At 46.2% G+C, this 22,088-nt stretch overlaps 1 protein-coding gene across 1 annotated transcript in view; it reads left to right on the top strand.

The window, feature by feature from the left end:
* The window catches only part of ABCA4 (ATP binding cassette subfamily A member 4), a 129,065-nt gene that overhangs the window by 76,417 nt on the left and 30,560 nt on the right, over nt 1-22,088 (top strand). Inside the window, exons 20-32 of the mRNA XM_058537134.1 lie at nt 1,190-1,321; nt 2,239-2,378; nt 2,842-2,979; nt 3,964-4,157; nt 5,468-5,552; nt 8,359-8,564; nt 8,924-8,972; nt 12,600-12,853; nt 13,532-13,656; nt 14,143-14,241; nt 15,070-15,256; nt 19,360-19,454; nt 20,960-20,992. Of these exons, the coding sequence (XP_058393117.1) occupies nt 1,190-1,321; nt 2,239-2,378; nt 2,842-2,979; nt 3,964-4,157; nt 5,468-5,552; nt 8,359-8,564; nt 8,924-8,972; nt 12,600-12,853; nt 13,532-13,656; nt 14,143-14,241; nt 15,070-15,256; nt 19,360-19,454; nt 20,960-20,992 (1,737 nt within the window). The remainder of the gene's footprint in view (nt 1-1,189; nt 1,322-2,238; nt 2,379-2,841; nt 2,980-3,963; nt 4,158-5,467; nt 5,553-8,358; nt 8,565-8,923; nt 8,973-12,599; nt 12,854-13,531; nt 13,657-14,142; nt 14,242-15,069; nt 15,257-19,359; nt 19,455-20,959; nt 20,993-22,088) is intronic.

The following is a 22,088-nucleotide window of genomic DNA, read 5'->3' as shown; positions in this document are numbered from 1 at the left end:
GGAGGCTCCCCACACTTTTCTAAGGGACCTGAGTGCCATCTGCTGAGAAGGGGAACACAGCCATCTAAGATTTCCCACGGAGCAGCAGAAGCAGCCCTCTCAAGAGGCAGGGAACCCATGTGAACGCAGTCTTCAAGTCTTTTGGCTTTTGACAGAGTAGAAGGAAGGAACAGCAGTGTACACCCTGCGTTGGAATGTTCTCTGAGGGCGGATCAGTGTGAATGGAATGTGGGGCTGGTGCCATTATTATTTGGTTCTGTTTCCCTCTAGTGGCTGATCAACAGTGATTTCAGCTTCTAAATTCACGTTCAGATAGTCTGAGATTCTGTCGGGGACAGAGCTGGACGGGGCAGCACTAGATCCGTCTGATTTCTCTCCTTGTTAACTGACATGGTAGAGAGCCCGGAGTTCCACGGGACCCAGGGCTTCTCAAAGGCAAACACGTGACTTCATCGACTGCTGAAATGCAGCTTCCTCTGGGGGTTGAAACACGTTTCATAAAAATTGTAATAATATTTTTGAGTTGTCCTTTATGCTGGCACTGTTCTAAGTGCTTTACAGGTATTAACTCATTTAATCCTCACAACAGCTTCATGAGGTGGGAGTCGTTATTTCTCATTTTACAAAAAAAGCCCAACATTGCTGTTAGGCTTTTTGTGCTTTGGATCCAAAGATGATATTGTTGGTGGTAATTCCCATGCCTGGCTTCAATCAATTAATCCATAAATACATATTGAATGCCTGGGCTTCTCATTAAGACCCTTCCCCCATGCTTTGTGATGATGACATCAGGCAAAGCATTGACCCACGCACTGAACACCTTTTATTGAGCCCCCACAGGGCCAGGAGCTGTGATGGCTGAATTGGGGAGGGACCTTTGGCTGTAAGTGAACATTCTGCAGCTGGGAATCCTGGAGGCCTATCTGTGCCTGCCTGGGAGCACAGGAAACAAGCAGAAGCAGAGAAGGAAGGCGGATGTGGTCATCCACATTAGGGCCTGGATGTACACACTGGTGCTAAGTGCTCTGTGGGAAACTGTTGGTCCCCACTGCTAAGGATGGTTTGGATTCAACTGAGAGCCAAGGGCAGGAATCACTGTGAGAGTCCTCACTGACCCTGGGATGGGGCTCCCATTCCAAGGTACTCCTAAAGGCCATCTTTTTCTGCCACTGACTCCTGCGTTCGGCAGGTCCATCCTGACGGGTCTGTTGCCGCCAACATCAGGGACTGTGCTCATTGGGGGAAAGGACATTGAAACCAGCCTGGATGCAGTGCGGCAGAGCCTTGGCATGTGTCCACAGCACAACATCCTGTTCCATCAGTAAGTAGAACAGGAATTGAGACCTTCCCCGTGCCCTGTCCTCACCCTGCCCCCCAACACACATGTTCTGTAGAGCCCAGCTGGGGGTAGGAGACAATATTCTTTTTGGTTTCCTCTGTGTTCAAGGTCCTTTGTCCTGCTTGCAATGAGAGGTGTTCCTCAGAACACAGGACTGTGCCTCTGGCACTCGGAGCTGAGGTCTCCCCCTCAGAAGAGTGATGCCCCCTTCTCTCTCACAGGGTGGCTGATTCCAGGGCCCCTTGCTCAGCCCTGAAGTGTTCACCTCTGGGACAAAGAGAGCATTGTTCCTTATTTCCTCTTAAGTCTAAAAGCTGGCTTTTGAGGAGGGTTTTCAGTTGCTTTTTTTCCCAAACATTTATTTCTTGTCTAAAAAGTTTTATGTAGTCATTGAAGAAAGGAAGGAAGGAAACATAGATTAAAGGAAGAAAACACAAGTCACCTGTAATTTCACCACCCAGAGATAACTACTGTTAACATCTGGTAGAAAATTTTTCAGAACGTTCTCCTATGCATGTATAAATATACATATGTACTTTCAAATTATAAAGGAGAGTAAAAATCTGCATACAGTTTTGTAACCTGCCATTTTTTTGATGTGATTGCTTTTCTTAACCTAAGATATCATGAACATCTTTTCATGTCATTACGTATTCTTCTATAAAATAATTAATGGTTACATACCATGCCATTGTATAAATGTACTGTTTAAGCTGTCCCCTCTTGTTAGATATTTTGGTAGAGTCTGTTTTTTGTTTTGTTTTTGCATTATAAACAGCACCATGGTGAACATCTTGATTGCTAAGTCTTTGTGCTCATCCTTAATTATCTCTGTAAAGTAAATTGCTAGAAATGGAATTTCTGAGCCCACTGACTCTCTTGTTGCCCCATCCCCACAGCCTCACGGTGGCTGAACACATCCTGTTCTACGCCCAGCTGAAAGGGAAGTCCTGGGAGGAGGCCCAGCTGGAGATGGAAGCCATGTTGGAGGACACAGGCCTCCACCACAAGAGGAACGAAGAAGCTCAGGATCTATCAGGTGCTTGATATTGGCAAAAGACAGGGCTACCGACGGCAAATCCATTGTCTCCCAGTGCACGGGGCAGTGGTGGAGACAGAGGCTTTAACAGATCTCCTAAGAGTTGGAACACTTCTATAAAGTTATTCTGAGCATCTAAGAGCAGCCCACCTCTGGATTATTTCCCACATGGAACCCTATCTTGCAGCAGCCTGGGCTGTATTTGTTCTGATGTTTATGTATTTGAACTAAAATGGGAGAACGGCCTTCAAACAGCCTGATCCCAGGAGGCGGGGATTGCCTCTTCTGCATCTAAAGAGGCCTATACACCACAAGGGTTTGAACACTGTGTAAATATCTAAGGAGGCAGCATCAAACCACTCGGAACTTAAGGTACCCCCCTTATCGCCAGCCCAGGGCCTTTCTTGTCCCGTGCTCCGTAGCCCCTGTGACTGTCCCCCACCCCCACACCTTGTACTTCTAGGTGGCATGCAGAGGAAGCTGTCTGTTGCCATTGCCTTTGTGGGAGATGCCAAGGTGATTGTTCTGGATGAGCCCACCTCTGGGGTGGACCCCTACTCAAGGCGCTCAATCTGGGACCTGATTCTGAAGTATCGCTCAGGTACTAGCCACTGCTCAGTGCCCTGTGCTCTCATTGAGGCTTTATCTGTGGTCCCCACTCTCTCACACCTGGTGTTACAGTACAATTGAATGTACTACCAGCCATAACTACCCTCATCTGGGGCTTTATCAGCGACTTGGGTGAATCCAAGTTCCAGTGGAAGCCTCGTGAGATTTTTACACAAAAAAAGCAGGGAGTCACTGATGGAGCAGCCTACTTCCCAAAATATCCTACGAAGTCTTCTCAACCTGCAGCCCTTCTGTCTGGAACAATAGGTGCAGCTCTAGGTGAAATTCCCCTTTGACTAAGGGCACCTGAGTCACCTGCAAACATCCCAAGATGCTTCATAGCTATTGGATGACCACTCAGGTTCAGGTGCGAGGGCGACATGCAGGTGTTCAGTGCTCCAGAGGACTGCTGCAGATGGAAATGTCTCAGAGTGGGACATTCCCTCCTCCATCACAGCAACTTCCAACCAGAGGGTGCAGATCCAGGAGAGACAGCAAGCAGAGCTCAGAATGCCCATAAAAGTGACAGCATGGTTCAATCTTATGGTCGATTTGACATCCTGGAATCCTCATTACTGTTTTCCTTTAATGACATCTTCAGTTAGTTTAAAAGTGTGCGTGTGTTCTTTGTGAAATTATAAACGCAGTGCTTAATGATCCAGAGAATATACATACAGAACTCAATAGATGCTGACTGACAATAATAAATATGCCCCATATATGATTTATTTGAATCAGGTCCAATGCCTGATGAAAAGATACTGTATGTGACAGTGCTTTACAACATACAGGATGCTATAAAATGTTAACTGTTGTCATCATTATTCTAGTATTCTGGACTTTGCTGCAGAATACTTGTTTTTATTTATTAACTTCCAGTTTTTGTGCCCATGTAATGGCGAGGTTGCTGTACATCCTCTCTCATCCAGCCTGGCCCAGGCCTACCTGGTGATTCCCCTGACCTCTGCCCTTGCAGGCAGAACCATTATCATGTCCACTCACCACATGGACGAGGCCGACCTCCTTGGGGACCGCATCGCCATCATTTCCCAGGGAAGGCTCTACTGCTCGGGCACCCCGCTCTTCCTGAAGAACTGCTTCGGCACGGGCTTCTACTTAACCTTGGTGCGCAAGATGAAAAATATCCAGAGCCAAAGAAGAGGCTGTGAGGTATGTGTGTCCAGGGAAAGAGCCTGTCCTGGGTGAGCAGGAAAGCATAGCATGGTGCTGCCATTCCAGACATTTCTACCCAAATCAGGCTCTCGCTGTCAGAATCGACCTCTTTGTTTCTGGGACCGTTTGCAGATTTTGATAAACTGACATTCTGAACCCTCCTACAGAGATGCTTTACTCCAAATGAAACAACTCGTTTTAAATGACCTAAGATGATTATACTGCAGAATCCTAAACGACACACGCTGTGCGGTGCAGCATGGAAGTGGGTGTCTTGTTCTGCAAGGTTACAGGGATTTAAGGAGAGTTGTTGCTTAAGCTTCCTTTTTGTCATTCCAACATTTATGTTCCCTAATTAAATCTGAATTCCACTGGCAAATGAAAGCTAAGAAAAGGCTTCCCTGGGAACTATAACCTAAAAATGATAAAGCCAAAAAGTACCAGCCAGCAGAGACCCCCTCAGCCTGTCGGGAGAACCAGATTCCCGTCTGGGCCGTAAAGTGGATGAACAGTGTCATCCTACGCAGATTACTTAATTCCTCATCGTTGTCGGGGTCTTTTGCACACAGAAAATGAAACTGATAATCCCTGTTTCTGCATCTTAGGGACGTGGTGAAGATAGATGAGGTGAAGTATTGTGAATGTGCTCTGGGCTCCTGGAGAACAGGCACTGCTCACATTCAAGTTGTCACGCTTACTGTATTGTAGCATTGTTTATGCCTCCGGCCCCTGTGGTTTAAGTGTCCGGCTGCTTCGGGGTTTTCCTGTCCTGGGTAGATTTCCACAGGCCAGCGTCCACGGGGAGGGAGGAGCAGAATGTCTTGCAGAGGTAGACCCACAGCTGTCACATAAGTGATGACAAGCCAAAGGGATCCTTTGAGGTTCTGCTACTCTCTGTGCCTGACTCACATGCTCTCCAGGATAAAATCAAATAGCCGCACCCTCAAAATGCTCAGATGAAGTATAATCACGCACCACATAACAATGTTTCAGTCAATGACAGACCGCATATACGACGGTGGTCCCATAAGATTAGTACCATATAGCCTAGGTGTGCAGTAGGCCACACCATCTAGGTTTGTGTAAGTACACTCTATGATGTTTGCACAATGACAAAATCACCTAATGATGCATTTCTCAGAATGTATCCCCATTGTTAAGCGATGTATGACTGTAACAGATTAAAATAGTGGAGAAAAAATGTGTTGACCACTCTTGGCGGTGAGAAACAAATAAGGCGTGGTGGTGATGGCAATCATCATCAAGGACATGCTATCATTGAAGTGACTGATGTCCTTCTGTTGTAGGGGACCTGCAGCTGTGTGTCTAAGGATTTCTCCGTCAGGTGTCCAACCCATGAAGATGAGATAACTCCAGAACAAGTCTTGGACGGTAAGGACTGGGGCAGGCCATATCTCAATTCTGGTCAGGTGATAATCTCTCAGTATTGTTGGGTGTGTCCTCTTGTCATGCATTTTAATGGGAGCAAAGGGATCATTCTGTGTACTTCTCAAGCCCACGGTCAAACAATCGTTTTCTTTGAGCTTCCTTTTCCTCCTCTATTCCCAAAGGGATTTTAAAAGTTATGGGCCTAAGGGCCTTCTCCTTTAAGGAGGAACCCAGTCTCTGTTTGCTCCTTGCCCTTACCCATCTTAAGCCTCCATTCCTGGGGTCCTCCTGCCCTGGCTCCAGGCCCCATTCCTTAGTGTCTGGAGAGAAGGGCTTCTAAAGTTGCCAGGGGAGCCCTCTGGTGGAGCCACAGTGCCACACAGCTCTCATAGGGAACTTTTCCAGAGAGTCAGGTTGCACTGTGTGGATGCCAAGGCTGTGGAATATCGCACATCCCTGTTACACTCCCAACTTTCCTCTCAGCTTCCCAACTTTCCAGCAGTTCTCCCTTGGATTAGGGTGTATTAAACGTCATAAGGGGCGCCCCCACCTCCAAGGAGATGCAGAAGAGAGGCTCTCACTGTAAGCACTCACCAGCAGGATCTGACCTCAGGACCCAGAGTGCTTGCCAACTCTTTCCATTCTCCATTAAGGCCCATAAGGCCAGCCTCCCATGCCCCCTCTGGGGTGTCTTTGCAAATGGAATACCACACACCCCATATCCTAAGTAGGAGCAAAGCTAAACCTGTGTGCTGACCCAGGTTAATGAAGGGGAAAAAGTTTCTGCTTCACAAAGGAAAAAAAAGTTTCCTATTTATCATAATTTTTTCCCTAAATCTGAGGAATTTACTGACTAAAATCTGGTGAAACAAGAATACTAGACAATATTTATGCACATGCTTGAAATTTGAGGAAAAGTGCCCAGAGTGGCATCATATTTACTCTCTCACCCTCTCTCTGCACAGACAGAACCTGTGGCGAACATGAACACATCCTGTTAGGATGACATTCTGTGTCTTTTTCCTACCCTATCCTCCTATGGGTCTTTCCCTGCTTCCTGAAGTTTCCTCCCAGGAGAAAACTTGGTCAAGAAATTGATAATTTTTAAAAATGAATACTAATAAATTTAACTACTGTGGTGCACCAAAATCAAGTTGGAAACAGGGCCTGCTGGCTGGAGTGGTTTTTTTTTTTTTAACATTACTTTATTTCTAAATAAACGTTTATTTTCTTTGAATGGAATAGAGATGCTGTGAATGGTAGGAAACGCAGTAAGTAGTGATGCCCCAGTTAAGAGAAGGAAGATCACTCTAATCCCTAGTCAGCTCCTTGGAAGGCTTTTCCCTCACATGCACCCACATACCACACACGCACCCGCATACCACACTCACACACACCTCCCTGCCAGGCGCCGGAAGTCCAGCTGCCCTAAAGGACTCCTTCTGAAAAGGCTGACACACATGTCTAAGACACAGTTCCTGGGAATCCAGCAGCTTCAGGATTGGTTTCCTTCCTAAGAGAACAATAAGCATGACCCGGAGAGAGCCGCTGGGGCAGAGCCGCTTCCTCACTCCAGGAGCCCCCGGCCTCTGTATGAAGTCACCCCAGAGCTCAAGACAATTGAGCCCAGTCGCAGGTTTGACATGAAACAAGCCTTCCAGTCCAGCTAGGCAGAAGGATTTGGGTTGAAAGCCATGAAATCCCTCCACGTGGGTCATTTCTAAAACAAAGAAAGAAAAGGACCCACTGGGTGATCCTGACTCTGAGAGTCCCGCTTGCGGAAATGCACACGAGAGCTGGGTTCTGAGTCCCCGGAATCCCTTTCCCTCTGGCCCGCCTCTCAAGATAATGTTCTAGAGAACTGTCTCCTCCCATGCATGCTTTAAACATTTTTAATTTGATTTTTGATTTTAAAGTAACACAAGCGTGTGCATAAAATTCAATTCCAACTATATGAGGGTATCTGGTAAATACCTGACACCGGACACTTCCCCACGTCCCATGCTGTGCGCTCCACACTCCATCCCTACTGCTTCTCAACCCCTTCTTTCCTGTAAGTTGGGTATTAAGTTTTGTTTTGTTTGAGGATGCAGGTGCAGTCCCTTGGGAAATGACACAGTCCTCCGAACAGTTAGGCCAGGCAAGGGTGCGTGTGATCTAGGACGGGGAGTTCTCACCCAGCTTGGTCCACCAGTTCCAGGTATGCGTCGTAAGCAAGTCCGCCATAGTTTGGGCCAAACCAGGAAAATGAAAGCCACTTTGACTTAGCTCTCAGGCTTGTGGTGAGTAAGAATGAGCAACAATGATGACAACGGCTTTCTTACTTGAGACGATGTTCACAACAACGAGAGCAGCTAACATTCATCTACCCGCCAGGCACATCGTTCTAAGTGTTTTGTGTATATTAACTCATCCACTCCTCACAAGTGACAATAAACTGGGTGCCGTTCTTTACCCCTTTTCACAGATGAAGAAACTAGGGTGTGACCTGCCCGATGTTACATAACTTGTAAGGGACAGAACATTCGATTGAACTAAGAAGAGAGCTGGCACGGGGACATTACATAACCTCCCAAGGTTACACAGCTGGTTGGTGGGGAGCGCTTTTGTTCCATCTCCCTCTCCTTCTCAGTGCCTGTCACAGGCCAACTAAGCTAAAAACAGACCTGATAGAGCATCAGTCCTCTGAAAAAGTCACTACCGAGGAAGGAAATGCCCCTTCCTCAAATAGGAGGTGGAAGAAAGTAGGAGACCTGGGTGAGCCCACAGTCTTCCAGGTTCTGGACATCAGTCTTTTTTCTTGCCTTAGGGGATGTGAATGAGCTGATGGATATGGTTCACCACCATGTTCCAGAGGCAAAGCTGGTGGAATGCATTGGTCAAGAACTTATTTTCCTTCTACCAAATAAGAATTTCAAGCAGAGAGCATACGCCAGCCTTTTCAGAGAGCTGGAGGAGACGCTGGCTGACCTGGGGCTCAGCAGTTTTGGAATTTCTGACACTCCCCTGGAAGAGGTAAGGCAGAGAGTCCAGCTGGTTTCTGTCAGGTGCCAGAAAAAGTGGTTCTTTGCAGAAGTCTAACTCTAGAGGGAAGTTTTGTAAAGGCAAAAAGCCATAATTCCCTACCAAAACATAGTGACTATCTTCATTTTTGGCTTACTCCCTCTGCCTTTGTCCATATGCACACATATTTTACATAATTGTGGTCAGCGCGTGCATACACTTTTGTATTAATGGAAAAATATGTTCTTAGATAGAATCATAGTGTCTTTTCTTCCCATTATGACACAGTACCCAACAAAGTTGAGCTTGGGTTAGATTTTTCTGAGAGTAGGAATATCACACCAAATTCTCTCTTTTGTCCTTCTTGACAGATTTTTCTGAAGGTCACGGAAGATTCTGACTCAGGACCTCTATTTGCTGGTATGGTGCTGGAGTGTGTAGCTTGTTACCTCACCACCCCCCAAGCTCTATCTTGAAAGTCTAAGGAAAAACTCGTGAAACAACAAAGCAGGCAAATACTTCTCCACAGTATTTATCTGACCCCCAAATAACACGCATTTTGCATTCTTGGTTCCTTTGAATGACAAAGGAATGACAAATGGAATCAGGTCTGGTTGGGAAGACTCTAGATGAATCAGGAGTCTTAAGGAGGTCAGGCGAGAGCTTCACCATCTCCAAGCTTCTCATCCCACTTCCTGGTCTCTTGTTCCTGCCACATCACCATCCTCATCCCGCCAGGCCTCTGGTTCCACTCCTGTCTGCACGAGTGACAGTCTGCAGAGTCCTGAGAGAAAATGGTGACAGTAAATACCGCCCAGAAGCTGGCTAGGATCTCCTGGCCCCTTTGAGCTTGAGATAAAATGATTCTGAGCCTTCATTTAGTGCATTATGGAACTTTGAAACCATGGGGACCAAACTTCCTGGAGATTCAGGGAGTCTCTCTTCCATATATGTGAGAAGAGCACCACATGAGGGGCACCGAATAGCCCCATCTATGATTTCTACCAAAACCTCAGAGCCACACAAAGCATTCACGAGTGCAGTAGACTTTACTGTGGAGGGTCGGGGTGGGGAGATGGACGTGCAGGAGGGGTTACCTGCCATAATACAGGCCACTTCTGATAGAACAATAGGCATCCACCCACACTGATAAAATCCTTTCCCTGGCTCCCCTCTCCCACCTCAGTTTTCCTCTCTCTTGGTCACTGGCAAAGCTGTGTGGCAATTCTCCCTTGCTGCCTTGGGATCCTGCCACTGGTTACCTCCTCCAACCCAGTGTGGCATATCACAGTGTTTTCCTGGGCAAAGATTGTTTCCTCCCTGTGGGGTTTTTGGGCCAGCTCTTAAGATAATATAGTTTTCATCTTGCTTTGTAAGTGATCCCAGAAGTTTATTTATCAGCTATGCCCAGAACTACCAATGGTCAAATACACCTGCCCAAATGGGCTCCATGACCCAGGTAGGCTATGTGGTGGCCAGAAGCTGTGGCCATCCTAGCAGAGTGGGGAGTGAAGGAAGGGGTGGGAGCAGCTCACCACAGGACCCAGGTTTTCTTTCCAGCTTTGCAGACACAGAAATGGAATTCCTTCAGCTCACCCAAAGGCAAAGACTTACGTTAACCAAGATCAGAATGAAAATATGCTAATTTATATCAGAAGCTACAATGGATTCAAGTGGTGGGGGCTTTTATCTGCACAGAATACTCCTTCTTAATAATTAGGTCCTCTCAGAATAAATTACACATCAGAAGGCTGGCTAGTCTGGGCATAGACTAGGATGTTTCAAAGAGATAGCCAAGGGTAGAGGTTAAGTGTGTAGCCTCTAGAATGAGGCTGACCCACATCAAACCTGAACCCCATAATTTGCTAACCAAGTGGATTTGGGTAAATACTTAGCCTCTTTGTACATCAGTTTCCTCATCGGCAAAGTGGGGATAATAATAATATCTACCTTTTAGAGTTGTTGAGAGAATTAAATGAGTTAATGAATGCCAAGTCTTAACACAGTGTGCGATTTCTGACTAAGACTTAGAAACACTCTAGTCTCAACATTTAAAAATCATCTCTTGGGCCGGCCCCGTGGCCTAGTGGTTAAGTTCAGCGTGCTCCACTTTGGCAGCCCAGGTTCAGTTCCCAGGAACAGACCTGCACCAGTTGTCGGTGGCCATGCTGTGGCGGCGACCCACATACAAAATAGAGGAGGATTGGCACAGATGTTAGTGCAGGGCAAATCTTCCTCAAGCAAAAAGAGGAAGATTAGCAACAGATTTTAGCTCAGGATGAATCTTCCTCAGCAAAAAAAAAAAAAAAATTATCTCTTACTCCAAACTTGTACAGCCCTTTATACTTCACAAAACACTTAACATCCCATTGTTTATTTGATTATCACTACAATCTCATGGGGCGGATAGGGCAGGGACTGGCCTCTTCTGGGGGAAACTGAGCTCACACAGGTTGGATGACTTGCCTAAAGCCACACAGGCTTCTGGGTCTTGTTTCCTGGTCTTAGCTCTTAAATCTAGGAACCTCGATTCCACACTCTCACTGCCTTCATTTTTCAGATGTCTAAATGCATTTACTTTGAATTGGCTCAGTTTTGGAGGATGACATTTTCTGATCTTGTCTCCAAAGTCTGAAGGAACTTGTAGCTGTCCATTGGGGTCACATGTTGCGTGGTACCAAGAGGGTCAATCCCGCTTGTAGGGGGTGGCTCACAGCCATTAACCGCCAGAGGGCAGCATAAAGCCAAGAACAAAACTCGCGATTCTGAACAGGCCCTGAGCCCTAAGGTCTGGCTGGGACAGTGGGCTCCAGTCCGGATGGGGCATAAGGGAGAGAGCAAGGCTCATAGGATGGACATTAGGAGAGGCAGCAGCGATCTTACCAGAGGGAGGACCGGCCACAGCAACATCAAATCTGAGCTCAGATCAGAAGAAAACAAGCTGGAGAACTGGGACTGTAGCGCCGGGTCGTCAGTGAACCTGCAGAACTTCTCCCCCCGCTGAGCATCCTGTCCTGACGCATTACAGGTGCCCATGAATGTTAGCTGAAAGGATGACTGAGCTGACCCACTCCTTTTGCAGTTGCGCTTGTCCAGAGAGGGTTAAGAAAGTATCTGGGGACCAACTAGAGGTCCTCTAGGCTCTCCCTTTATGTCCAACAACAGATGTTCTGCAAATGGGCATTGATTCACAATGGCAACCAGCAGCTTCAACATAACTGACGACTTGTGATGGTTTATAAAGCACATTCACATGTGTTAGCTCATTTAATCTTCGTAACAAACCCTGTGAAATGTTCTTATTTTCATTTTACAGATGAGAAAACTCAGATTCAGGCAGGTTGAGTCACTTAGCCAAATGTATGCATCTAGGAAGAGTCAGGATTCAAATCCAGGTCTCCTAACTCCTAGTTCGTTAGTCTTTCCACCACTTCTCAGCTGCCTCTAAGAATTTAGAAAGAACCAAATTGACCCTGACTTTTACTGTTTTTAAGTACACAGGTTATATGTGAATATATTTTTTTTGTTAAAAATTTCAAATAATACAAAAAAGATTAAAATCACCTTTCCCACCTCATCCCTGCCCCTTATCTGGCTCTGCCCCTGCACTGGTAACCTTTGTTAACAGCTGGTGAGCCTTCTTCCAGAACTTTGCAGTTACAAGTGTGTGTGTGCATACATAAAATGTCATGTTTCTTTGTACATGATATATGCATTCTCTAACATAAATATGATCTTATTACACATATCATTCTGCAACTTCACTTTTTTTGCTTAGTTTTATGTTTTAGAGCGCTCTGTCAATGCATTTAGATGTATCTTGTTCTCTTAAACTACTGCAGAGAATTTTTAAGCGATTTCAGGTGATTCTGTCTATAGATGATTTACACCGAAAAACAGAATTTTTAAAGTTTATTAACTTACATGGCCTGATATTTTGTTGCTTATTTAAATGAAAAGAAAAACAAGGCTGTAAGAAAAAAATGGCATACGAGATTCAGACCTCGTGCGTGTTTTTCTGAATTATTAATTCAGTCTCCCAAACAGGCGGCACTCAGCAGAGAAGAGAAAACATCAGCCTCCGACACGCCTGTTTGGGTCCTAGTGAGAAGGTCAGACAGACTCCCCAGGGCTCCAACGGCTGCCCTGCGGAGCAGGCTCCTGGACCCGCTGGCTGGCCTTCCCCCGTGCACAGCGGCCGGCTCAACTCGGGAGCGCGGCTCCTGTTCCAACATGTGCAGGCACTGCTGGTCAAGCGATTCCACCATGCCGTCCGCAGCCACAAGGACTTCCTGGCCCAGGTATACCTGTGATCTTTGGCTCTTCTCAATTGCTCCTCACCAGGGCCTGTCTGTCCTCCCCTGCCTCTCCATCCTCTCCTAGGCTTTCTCGTGCATGTGGGCTAAAACACAGCAAGGAGCACCCTCTTTAGGTTCTGGAGGCTTCATTTCCTTCTTGCTAACCTTTGTTTTGATTCTTGGTAATACAAAGCTTCCTTGTAAATATTCGACCTCACTTAGTAGAGAAAATAGAATAATAGTGAATATGTTAATATTGTTTTTATTTTTACAGTGAAGGCTCAAGTCATGTTTTCATTCGTTTTTGCAGTGATCCTGCAGAGTAAGGTCATCGTCCTCTTTTTTCTTTTTATAGTTTTTGTTCAGAAAAAGAAACGCTGGTTCATCTCCGGCTGAACATTGGGCTACTCCAATGTTCATTGTTGTCCCACTTCAACCATTCTTCAGTGGTTACCAGAACATTCTATTTTTTCCCACATGTCTTGCTTTTGTGCATCTTCCCTGTAATGTTCCTCAGAAGCCTGACCTTCTCCCCCAGGACCTGGTTATGAGGCTGCAGGATAAATGTTGATAAGAGTGAGTGTGTGTGTGTGTGTGTGTGTGTGTGTGTATGTGTGTGTGTCTTTAACACACCACACACCACACACCACAGCCCACGTTGCCATGCTCGTTCTCCCACAGATTGTGCTCCCAGCCACTTTTGTGCTTTTGGCTCTGATGCTTTCCATCATCATCCCTCCTTTTGGTGAATATCCCACTTTGACCCTTCACCCCTGGATGTATGGGCAGCAGTACACTTTCTTCAGGTGCGTAGACTTGTCTCCAGAGGTCATCATTCACCTCCGTGGGTTGTGGGGCTCTCGAGTCACATGCTGCTTGGTGGGGGCCTGACCTTCCCACTTCCCTGGGACAGTCACAAGTGTGGTAGGGGTCCTCGGGTTGCCCTCAGAAAGGAAGTTAATGTACCTGCATCTGCCTGGAAAGGTGATCTCAAGTGGACAACCCAGACTGCCAGGAGTAAGGGAAGAGAAAGTAAAGTGTGGGTGAGTGGGTTGAAGCTCCACCTTTTTGAGGCACAAACATGACATGCCGTCAGATCACTGCATGTGTTCGGGTGGCCTACCCCCTGCCCAGGAGACCCACAACCATCCCAAGGCAGCGTTCTGTGCCTTGTGTACAGGCCTGGCATGTGGTAGTCATTCAACAAATGCTTGTTGGGTTGCATGTTGGCTGCTTTGCCCCCTCTGTCCCTGTCACGTGTCCATCGAGTAAGCCCCTTTCACTCTGTCCAGCATGGACCAGCCGGGCAGTGAGCAGTTGGCTGCACTTGCAGACGTCCTCCTGAACAAGCCGGGCTTTGGCAACCGCTGCCTGAAGGAAGACTGGCTTCCGTAAGTCCCTGCACACCCCTGTCCTAAGACCACCAGCTGCCCTGGGAGACCAGGATGCTGGGGTCCGGGATGGCAGAGTTGGTAGAGGCCCATCTCAATCCTGCTCTGTATTACATGATGCTTGCACTTCCCTGACCAGTACTCACCCAGCCTCTCCTTCAACACTGGTGTGCAGGAGTGTTCACTCTCTCTCAGGAAGCCCCTGCATCACTGGACAGCTCTATATTTCTATAATTCTCGGTATAGAAAGTTCCATACTGAGTTGACACATGCTTCCCACAACTTATTTGAAAGTAGTCTGAGCAGCGGAAGGAGGGAGATGGGGGATGTACCATTGTATAATTGGACCTAGAATGGCATTAATTACATATATGGCCAACTCCCAGTTATTGCTATTAGCATAGAGAAGGGAGTTATAGAGGGCAGTTGAAATCCACCAAGAGTCCTAAAAGTTCAATATAATTTTAACTGCTTCTCTCATTCCATCTTTTTCAGAGCTACTGATAAGGACCAAAAGAGACTAATTCCAAACTTTTCTTTTATTTGTTCTGTCTCTCAATAGCTAGAGCTGCCAGAAGAAAAAAAGGGAGAGAAAACTGTCCACAAAGTAGGAAATTATTCCCCAGCCTCACATCTAGTCAATCAACAAAATTCTAGTCTTGATTTTTCTTGAGCAGAAACTAACCCTTCAGAGTTTAAGAAGAAAATGTGTGGGTCTGAGGAGAGGAGGAAAGGCTAAGGAGGAGAGGGTTGGGCACTGTTTCTCATTTCTAGGGATTTTTATCAACTTGGGAGCTGATTGTGAAGTATTTTCTTGTCTCCCCTGAGGGAGTACCCCTGTGGCAATTCAACCCCGTGGAAGACTCCCTCTGTGTCTCCGAACATCACCCACCTGCTCCAGAAGCAGAAATGGACACCGGACAACCCCTCGCCTTCCTGCAGGTGCAGCACCAGAGAGAAGCTCACCATGCTCCCCGAGTGCCCCGAGGGTGCAGGGGGGCTCCCGCCCCCTCAGGTACCTTGACCCTCCTTGGGGAACCAGGGGCCCTGAATCAGCCTGCCACAGCAGGGGTGGGAGAAAACCCATTGTGCCTCCTGAACTTCTAGCCAACTAACATTTCAAACTGACAGCAATGGTGTCCGGATCCTCTCAGTGGAGTATCCCAGAGGGCCTGGTCACACACCCCAGGAGGAAGTCATTTTCCACCAAACACTCTCTATTCAATCTAGTAGAAAATATCTTTAAACATTGAAAAAATTATTCATGCATGCTCATTATAGAAAAATTAGAAAGTACAGATAGGTCAGAAGAAAAAAAAATCATCCTATCACTTGGAGATAAACAGCAATAACATTTGTTTTTTATCCATCTAAACAGGATTACATTCAAAATGCTGTCTTGAAACCTGCTATTTTCACTTAATAACATATCATGAACATATGTCCGTGTCAATAAATATACATCTATATCGTCATTTTTAATGCCTGCAAACTATCCCACTGCTTGGATTTACTTTAGTTTATTTAACTAATCTCTCATTTTTGGATGTGTGGGTTTTCAGTTCCTCTCCATTATAAACAATGTTTTAGTGTCCATTCGAATGCTTATGTATTTGCACACTTATTAACAATCTTAATTGAGAAGCTTGCCATGTGCTGTGTAACTAACATGTACGCACACACACACGCACACACACAGCCAGCAACCTGTCTTTTCAAGAACATCAACAAATTTGGTTCTGAGCAGCATCCTCTCCTGAGGGTTCTGAATTCCAGAATGTATCACAGTGAGGCTCTTCCGGGGCTTCCAGAGATAGTGAAAGGGGCCAGAGGAGTCTCACTTTGTCTCAGGTTGGTAACTGGCCTTCCAGATGACTTGCACAGTGCTGGGCCTTATGTGGCCCTCTCTGATGATTTGCCAATGAATGAACATTTCCCGGAGAAGCAGTGTGGCAGAGTGGGATGAGCGTGGGCATTGGTGTCAGAGAGCCATGGGTTGGTTACTTGGCCTCTCTGAACCTTAATTTCCTCACTTATAAATGGAAGATAGCTGCAAATTATTTCATAGAGTTATTATAAGAATTCAATTAGATAACGTGAGTAAGGAAATTGTATTATTTAGAATTAGATTCAACTTGACTGACGACAACCCTACACTAACCGTGGATAAAATAAGACACAATTTGTTTCTCTCTCATGTAAAAGTTAATACGAGTGGTCCATGATGTTCTATCTTGTTGCTCCTTAATGGTAAACAGGCCTCAGCCTCATTGGCCAAGATGGCAGAATCTACTTTCCAGGCAGCAGGATGGAAGAAAGGAGGAAGAAAAAGAGAGGGCGAAGTGTGCAAATACGCTATCTTTTAAGGAAGATTTTCAGAAGCTACCACACAGCACTGTCACTTATGCATCATTGGCCAGAAGCTAACATCAAGGGAGACTGAGGACTACAGTCTTTATTTTGGATGTCCTTGTACCCAACAGAAAAGTCTATTACTATGGCATATGGCAGAAGGGCAGAGCACATAATGGGGGACAACTCAATTTTCCATTGCATCAATCACATTTGCTGGCTTGTAAATGATTCCATGTTTATGAACATCCTATGTTTCTCTTTTTAATATGCTAAAAGTGTGTACCTTTATATTTCTCAAACAATATATTTTCCCTTTGTATCACAACTCAGCCACTATAGCATCATAAGCATCCCAAAAGAGGGACTCAGGGAGTTTGTCCCAATCCTCTGTACCCCAAGGGGAGGCTTTGCTGGGTTGGGTTTGCTGAGGGCCCCTGTGGCTGCTTCGACTCAACTGCATCCAGCATCAGGACACGGAGGCTGTGACACACTGCGCATTGCTTTCTGGGCTGGGAGGGGAGGGAAGGCCAAGCAAGGCTACATGAGATTCATTTCCTCAGTGAGTCCTAACTTCAAGGCTGCCTGTCTAGCTTAGAAACTTATTTTCAGTTGTTAGTCTTTGGTCTCTGGGGGAAAAAAATTGAACAGGCCACTCCAGCCAAAGTCCTGGAAAAAGGCAAACCCATTTCTGTGATTTTCTCTGACTTCTGCATTTCCTCGTTATCATTCACACCTTTCTTGGGAGCAAAATTGAATGTCACTTATCTGCACAGGAGCTGCTCCCTCTCTCTGTCTCTCTTTCTCTCTCTTGGTGTCTCTCTTTCACACACACACATACACACACACACACACACACACTCTCATATTCACACCGACTCACCCTGCTCACTCAAACACACTCTCCCGTTCTCCCCGCAGTAAGGTCAGAGAGTAAGGGGTTGACTCAGAGGTAGTAAGTTGTCCTCAGCTGGACAATGGGGCTGGTGGATGCAGTTTTCTCTGGGGTCCCTTTCGATTCTAACATTCTTTGAGTGGTGATGGGTCCTGAGGTGGAAGTGCTCCATCCCTGACTTCTACGATACTTAGAGATAAAGTTGTAGGAGTATTTTACTTGACCGAATTTTTAGAAAACAACTTATGATAAACTTCTTAGGCACTAACAATTGTTCCAGCCTAGATTCCACTAGGGGAGCTTGGCAGTTCCCCTGGGTGCCATTTTCAGCTTGAAAAGCAGGTGATGGAGTGAAATGAGCAAGCACTGTGGAGGAGACAGACAGAGGTTCGAATCCTAGGTCTGCAAGTTCTGTAACCCAGTACAAGTTAGCTAACCTTCCTGAACCTCAGTTTCTCTGTCTGTAAGTTAAAGTAATAATTCCTCTTTCACAAGGGTATGAGGATGAAGGGATATATTACAACGTATGTGGAGCATTTAACACCGTGCCTGGCCCACAGTAAGCATTCGGTAGATGCTAGTTCTCCTCCCAGTGTGAGAGAGAGGAACAAGCTGAAGAATGCAAATTGAAGAAGGAAGTAAAATGGGAAAGAGGAGGGAGGGACAGAGAGTGTCTAAAAAGGAAAAGAATCATGTGTGATGATGGCCGTTTTAAGGCCACAAAAAAATTCCCTCAGCTACCTCTGGAGGGCACCCTTGACACCCAGAGTTCCTGACTGACCAGAACTAAACACTACATATTCCCAAATTTAAATATTATTGCCGCCTGGTGGCCAAACTCGTGCACTTTTGAATTCTCCAAAGTCTTGATTAACTAGCTTCCAGTCCTAGATGTATTTTGAAAGTGATTAGTAGCTTGTAAGGCACTGTTTCAATTCTTTCATTCATGTCACAAACTTATTGTTTCAACTGTATGCCAGGTACTATTCTGGGTGCTAAGGACACAGCAGCTGGCAAGTCAGAGAAAGTCTCGGCTCCCACAGAATTTGTATTATACATGGTTGTAACAGACAAAAACAAGTAAACAGATGAATTGGATAGCAAATTTCAGATAGTGATGAAGATGTGAAGATAATAAATAATATGTTGTGATGGAGTGACTGGAAATAGAAAATACTTCTCTGAGGTATAAAATTTGGGCTGAGACTTGAATGAAGAGCTAGCCATGTGAGATTGTCCAGGTAGGGCAATCCAGGCGGAGGGAACCGCCAAGCGCAAAGCTACTGCGGGAATGAGAAGTGCCTATTTGAGAAGCAGGGAGAGTCGGTAGGGAGGGCTTGGGAGCGGGGAGTAGCAGCAGGTGAGCTGGGAGAGGGAGGCAGGGCCAGATCACCTCCGTGTCAGCCTTGGTGATGAATCTGGATCTGCTCCCAGGGTTTATTGGAGTGTGGTAAGCAAAGTGCCTGGGGTATTCTGATTTACATGTTTAAAGCGCAGTCTGGCTGCTGGGTGGAGAATGGGTTGTGGACGGCCAGGGTGGAAGCAGGGAGACCAGTTTGGAAGTTTCTGTAGAGGTCCAGGTGAGGTCTAGGTGGAGGCTTATGGGCTACGGTGGCACTGGAGAGATGCCATGGATTGGAGATTTATTATGGAGTTAGATCTAGCCTATCCTGTCAGTGGACTGGAGAAAAGAGAAGGGTCAAAGATGACTTCTACATCATTGATGTGGGAACTAGGGAGATGCCAGTGCTTTATTTTGTATTTTCCCAGTAGCTGAGTCCATAAATAATTTTTGGAGAAGAACAAGTAGTTTCCCAAACTATAAGACCTCAAATTCCAAAGTAATTAACGCAGATGTCTCATTGCCTCAGAGAATACAGCGCAGCACTGAAATTCTACAAGACCTGACAAACAGGAACATCTCTGACTTCTTGGTAAAAACGTATCCTGCTCTTATACAAAGCAGGTAAGAAGAGACTCTTTCATCCTTTTTATCCTGGCTCCCTGTAGAAAATATTAACTAGGGACAGAAGATAATTTACTCTTATGATTTATCAACAATCAGGGCAGTGGAATTATTTTTTCCTAAGTTGAGAGCCTTACCCGACAGAAAAAGCAATTGAGGCATATACAAGTAAAATGCAACTTAAGATTAATTTTGTTTTTGGTTTCTTTGTCTTGTCTAGGCCAAGCAATCTTAAAGTTTAACCCATGCACTATTAAAAGCAAAATAAGAAAGCATAGAATTTATCCAATAATGCAGCCTCATATTTTAACTAGTTAAGAAAGACAAAGTTGGGAGGGAGGAGGGAGAGTAAAGGGGAAAGGTAGAGGAAAAAGGGAGAAGCAAAAAGGAAAAGTAAGAAGCAGAAGGGAGAAAGGAAAAACTTAGACAAAGATAGGAAAGAGGCAGTGGGACAGGGTCTGAGTGAGCCCACAGTTTGGCCAGGTTAACTGCACCTGTCACACTCTAACTGAAAATTGTCATATGTCACTGCCCTTGAAACTGCTAACGAACTCTTCCATAAGTGTCTACTTCTCTCAGCTCTGCAGCTGTTCTTATCAAGCCCCACCCCGGGATGGCCCTGCTTCAGCAGCCCCTATCAGAGCAAGCAGCTTGACAAGAGCATGCTGCAGGGAGGGCATCATAGGGGACCCTGATTCAGGCCCCACAAGCTCTGGGGCTTTCAAATAAAACATAGTGTCTAATTTTAGTAGTACTTTCCGTTGCTTCCCCTACCAGAGCCCTGAGCAAGGGAAAGATGGACTTGGCTAACCAGAACCCGCTGCAGATGATGAAGCAGCTGCTGGGAAGGCAATGCCACGCCAGCAGTTAGCAAAATGAGGAACGCCATCCAAGCACAAAAGTGAAAGCAGAGTGCAGAGAATTTATCCAATAACGCAATAAATGACGACCATCCCAAACTTGGTTCTCAGCAGCAAATTTGCAATGTGGAATTTTGGATTTTGTGCTTGATGACAATAGTTCGTGGGTCTAAACTATGAGGTCTGGAGTTGGTGTCTGCTTGTTTCCTATCTTGTAATTTACCCCTGATTGCCCGGAAGTCAGTGTCTTAACTTCGGGCTTGGAGTAAGTCAGGACTTCCTCCAGGTGTGCAGGTGATTCATAGAGTCTCGTTTGTACAGGGTGGGAGAGGGGAGGGCTGCGGGCTGCAGCCTGCGCTCCACACTGGCATGGTCGTTGCCATATTTTCTGAGTCCAGTTGGGGCGCAATGGTTTGACAACAGGGCCACCCAGAAAGTCCCACATGCAGGATGTGACTTGGAGAACCAGTGGTGGAAAACATCAGTCAAGCCCGGCCCCAGGGCTGGGAGGGCTCCACACTGCTTGGATGTCAGGAAATGCAAAATGCCCCTGAAGACTGAGACATCCCAGTGAGTGTCTAGGAAGGGAAGTTAACGCTACTGCCATACTTGTGTATTCACTGTATGATTTATTTTGGCTTTCAGCTTAAAGAGCAAATTCTGGGTCAATGAACAGAGGTAAGAAACTATTTTTGTAAGAAATTAAAATCTCAGACTTATTCATTTAAAATAATTGCACATAAAAAAGCCACACCTCAAACCATGTGGATGGGCTGTTCTGTCCGTGCTCAGGAATTCCCAAGACGTGTCCTGAAGGGTATGTGGCTAGAGGCAGCTGGACCACTGAGCAGAAGATGCTCAGTGGTAGGTCTCCTTGGAGGGCGTAAATAGGAGGTGGTGTTCCTTGAAGAGGAGCCCCAGAGCATTCTCACTTAAGGGAGATTCTAAAACCTCCAAGCGCTTGACAGTGTAGAATGCTGCAATGAGAGGACTGTAACCTGAGCCCTGGCGCCCCTTGGCTCATTCCATTTAAGCCTCAAAGGGCCTGGTCCAGCCCCACACTGCCCCCTTCACCCTGTTCCTGAGGCATCCTGCAGGCTCAAGTGGTTCCAGAGGTTTGGAGAATCCTCCAGGATATTCTGGGAGTGAGCTGGCCTCCCGGCCCCCTCAGGGACGGGGCGTTTAGAGTGAAAGAAGAGCTTCTGTGACTTGATTTCCTGGGGGATTCTAGACCATAAAAGTGAAATCCAGCTTTGAGAATTGCTCCCTAGAGGGAAGTGTGGGGCCTTAGCTGAAGCAGAAAGGGAGGAGAGGGGCACAATTTGAGTCCCTGAGGAATAAAGTTCTCCTCCTCTGCCTTGCCTAACTGGCAAATTAATTTTGTTTTGTAGAGGAGTTTGGCTTTTTATCCTCCTTTGAAGAGTTTTAAGCCAGAGAGTGACACGCTCAGGTCGGTGTTTGAGTAGAGTCACTTGAGACTTCAGAGCAGTGTGGAAGATGGGTCAGAATGGGAGACCCAAGGCTAGGATCCCACTTCAGGACCTAGAGCAAGGGTTGAGGCAGGAGAAGGGAGGGGCTGCCTAAGGTAGGTGTGGGGCTGAGAGGTAGGCAGGACTGGTCCTGATTAGATAAGGGAAGTCCAGTGCTGCCAGGGGTACCTGCAAAGTACAGAAGTGTCACAGAAAAGGGATCATTGGTTTTAGTCAGGGGAGAGTCTGGGAAGACTTCGAAGAGAAAATGACATGGAACAGATGAGTGGGAGTTGGCCAGATGC

Source organism: Diceros bicornis, chromosome 4, assembly GCF_020826845.1.
Source record: "Diceros bicornis minor isolate mBicDic1 chromosome 4, mDicBic1.mat.cur, whole genome shotgun sequence".
Taxonomy (NCBI): domain Eukaryota; kingdom Metazoa; phylum Chordata; class Mammalia; order Perissodactyla; family Rhinocerotidae; genus Diceros; species Diceros bicornis.
Note: the sequence above shows the minus strand (reverse complement) of the source record. Positions and strands in the feature narration are given on the sequence as shown.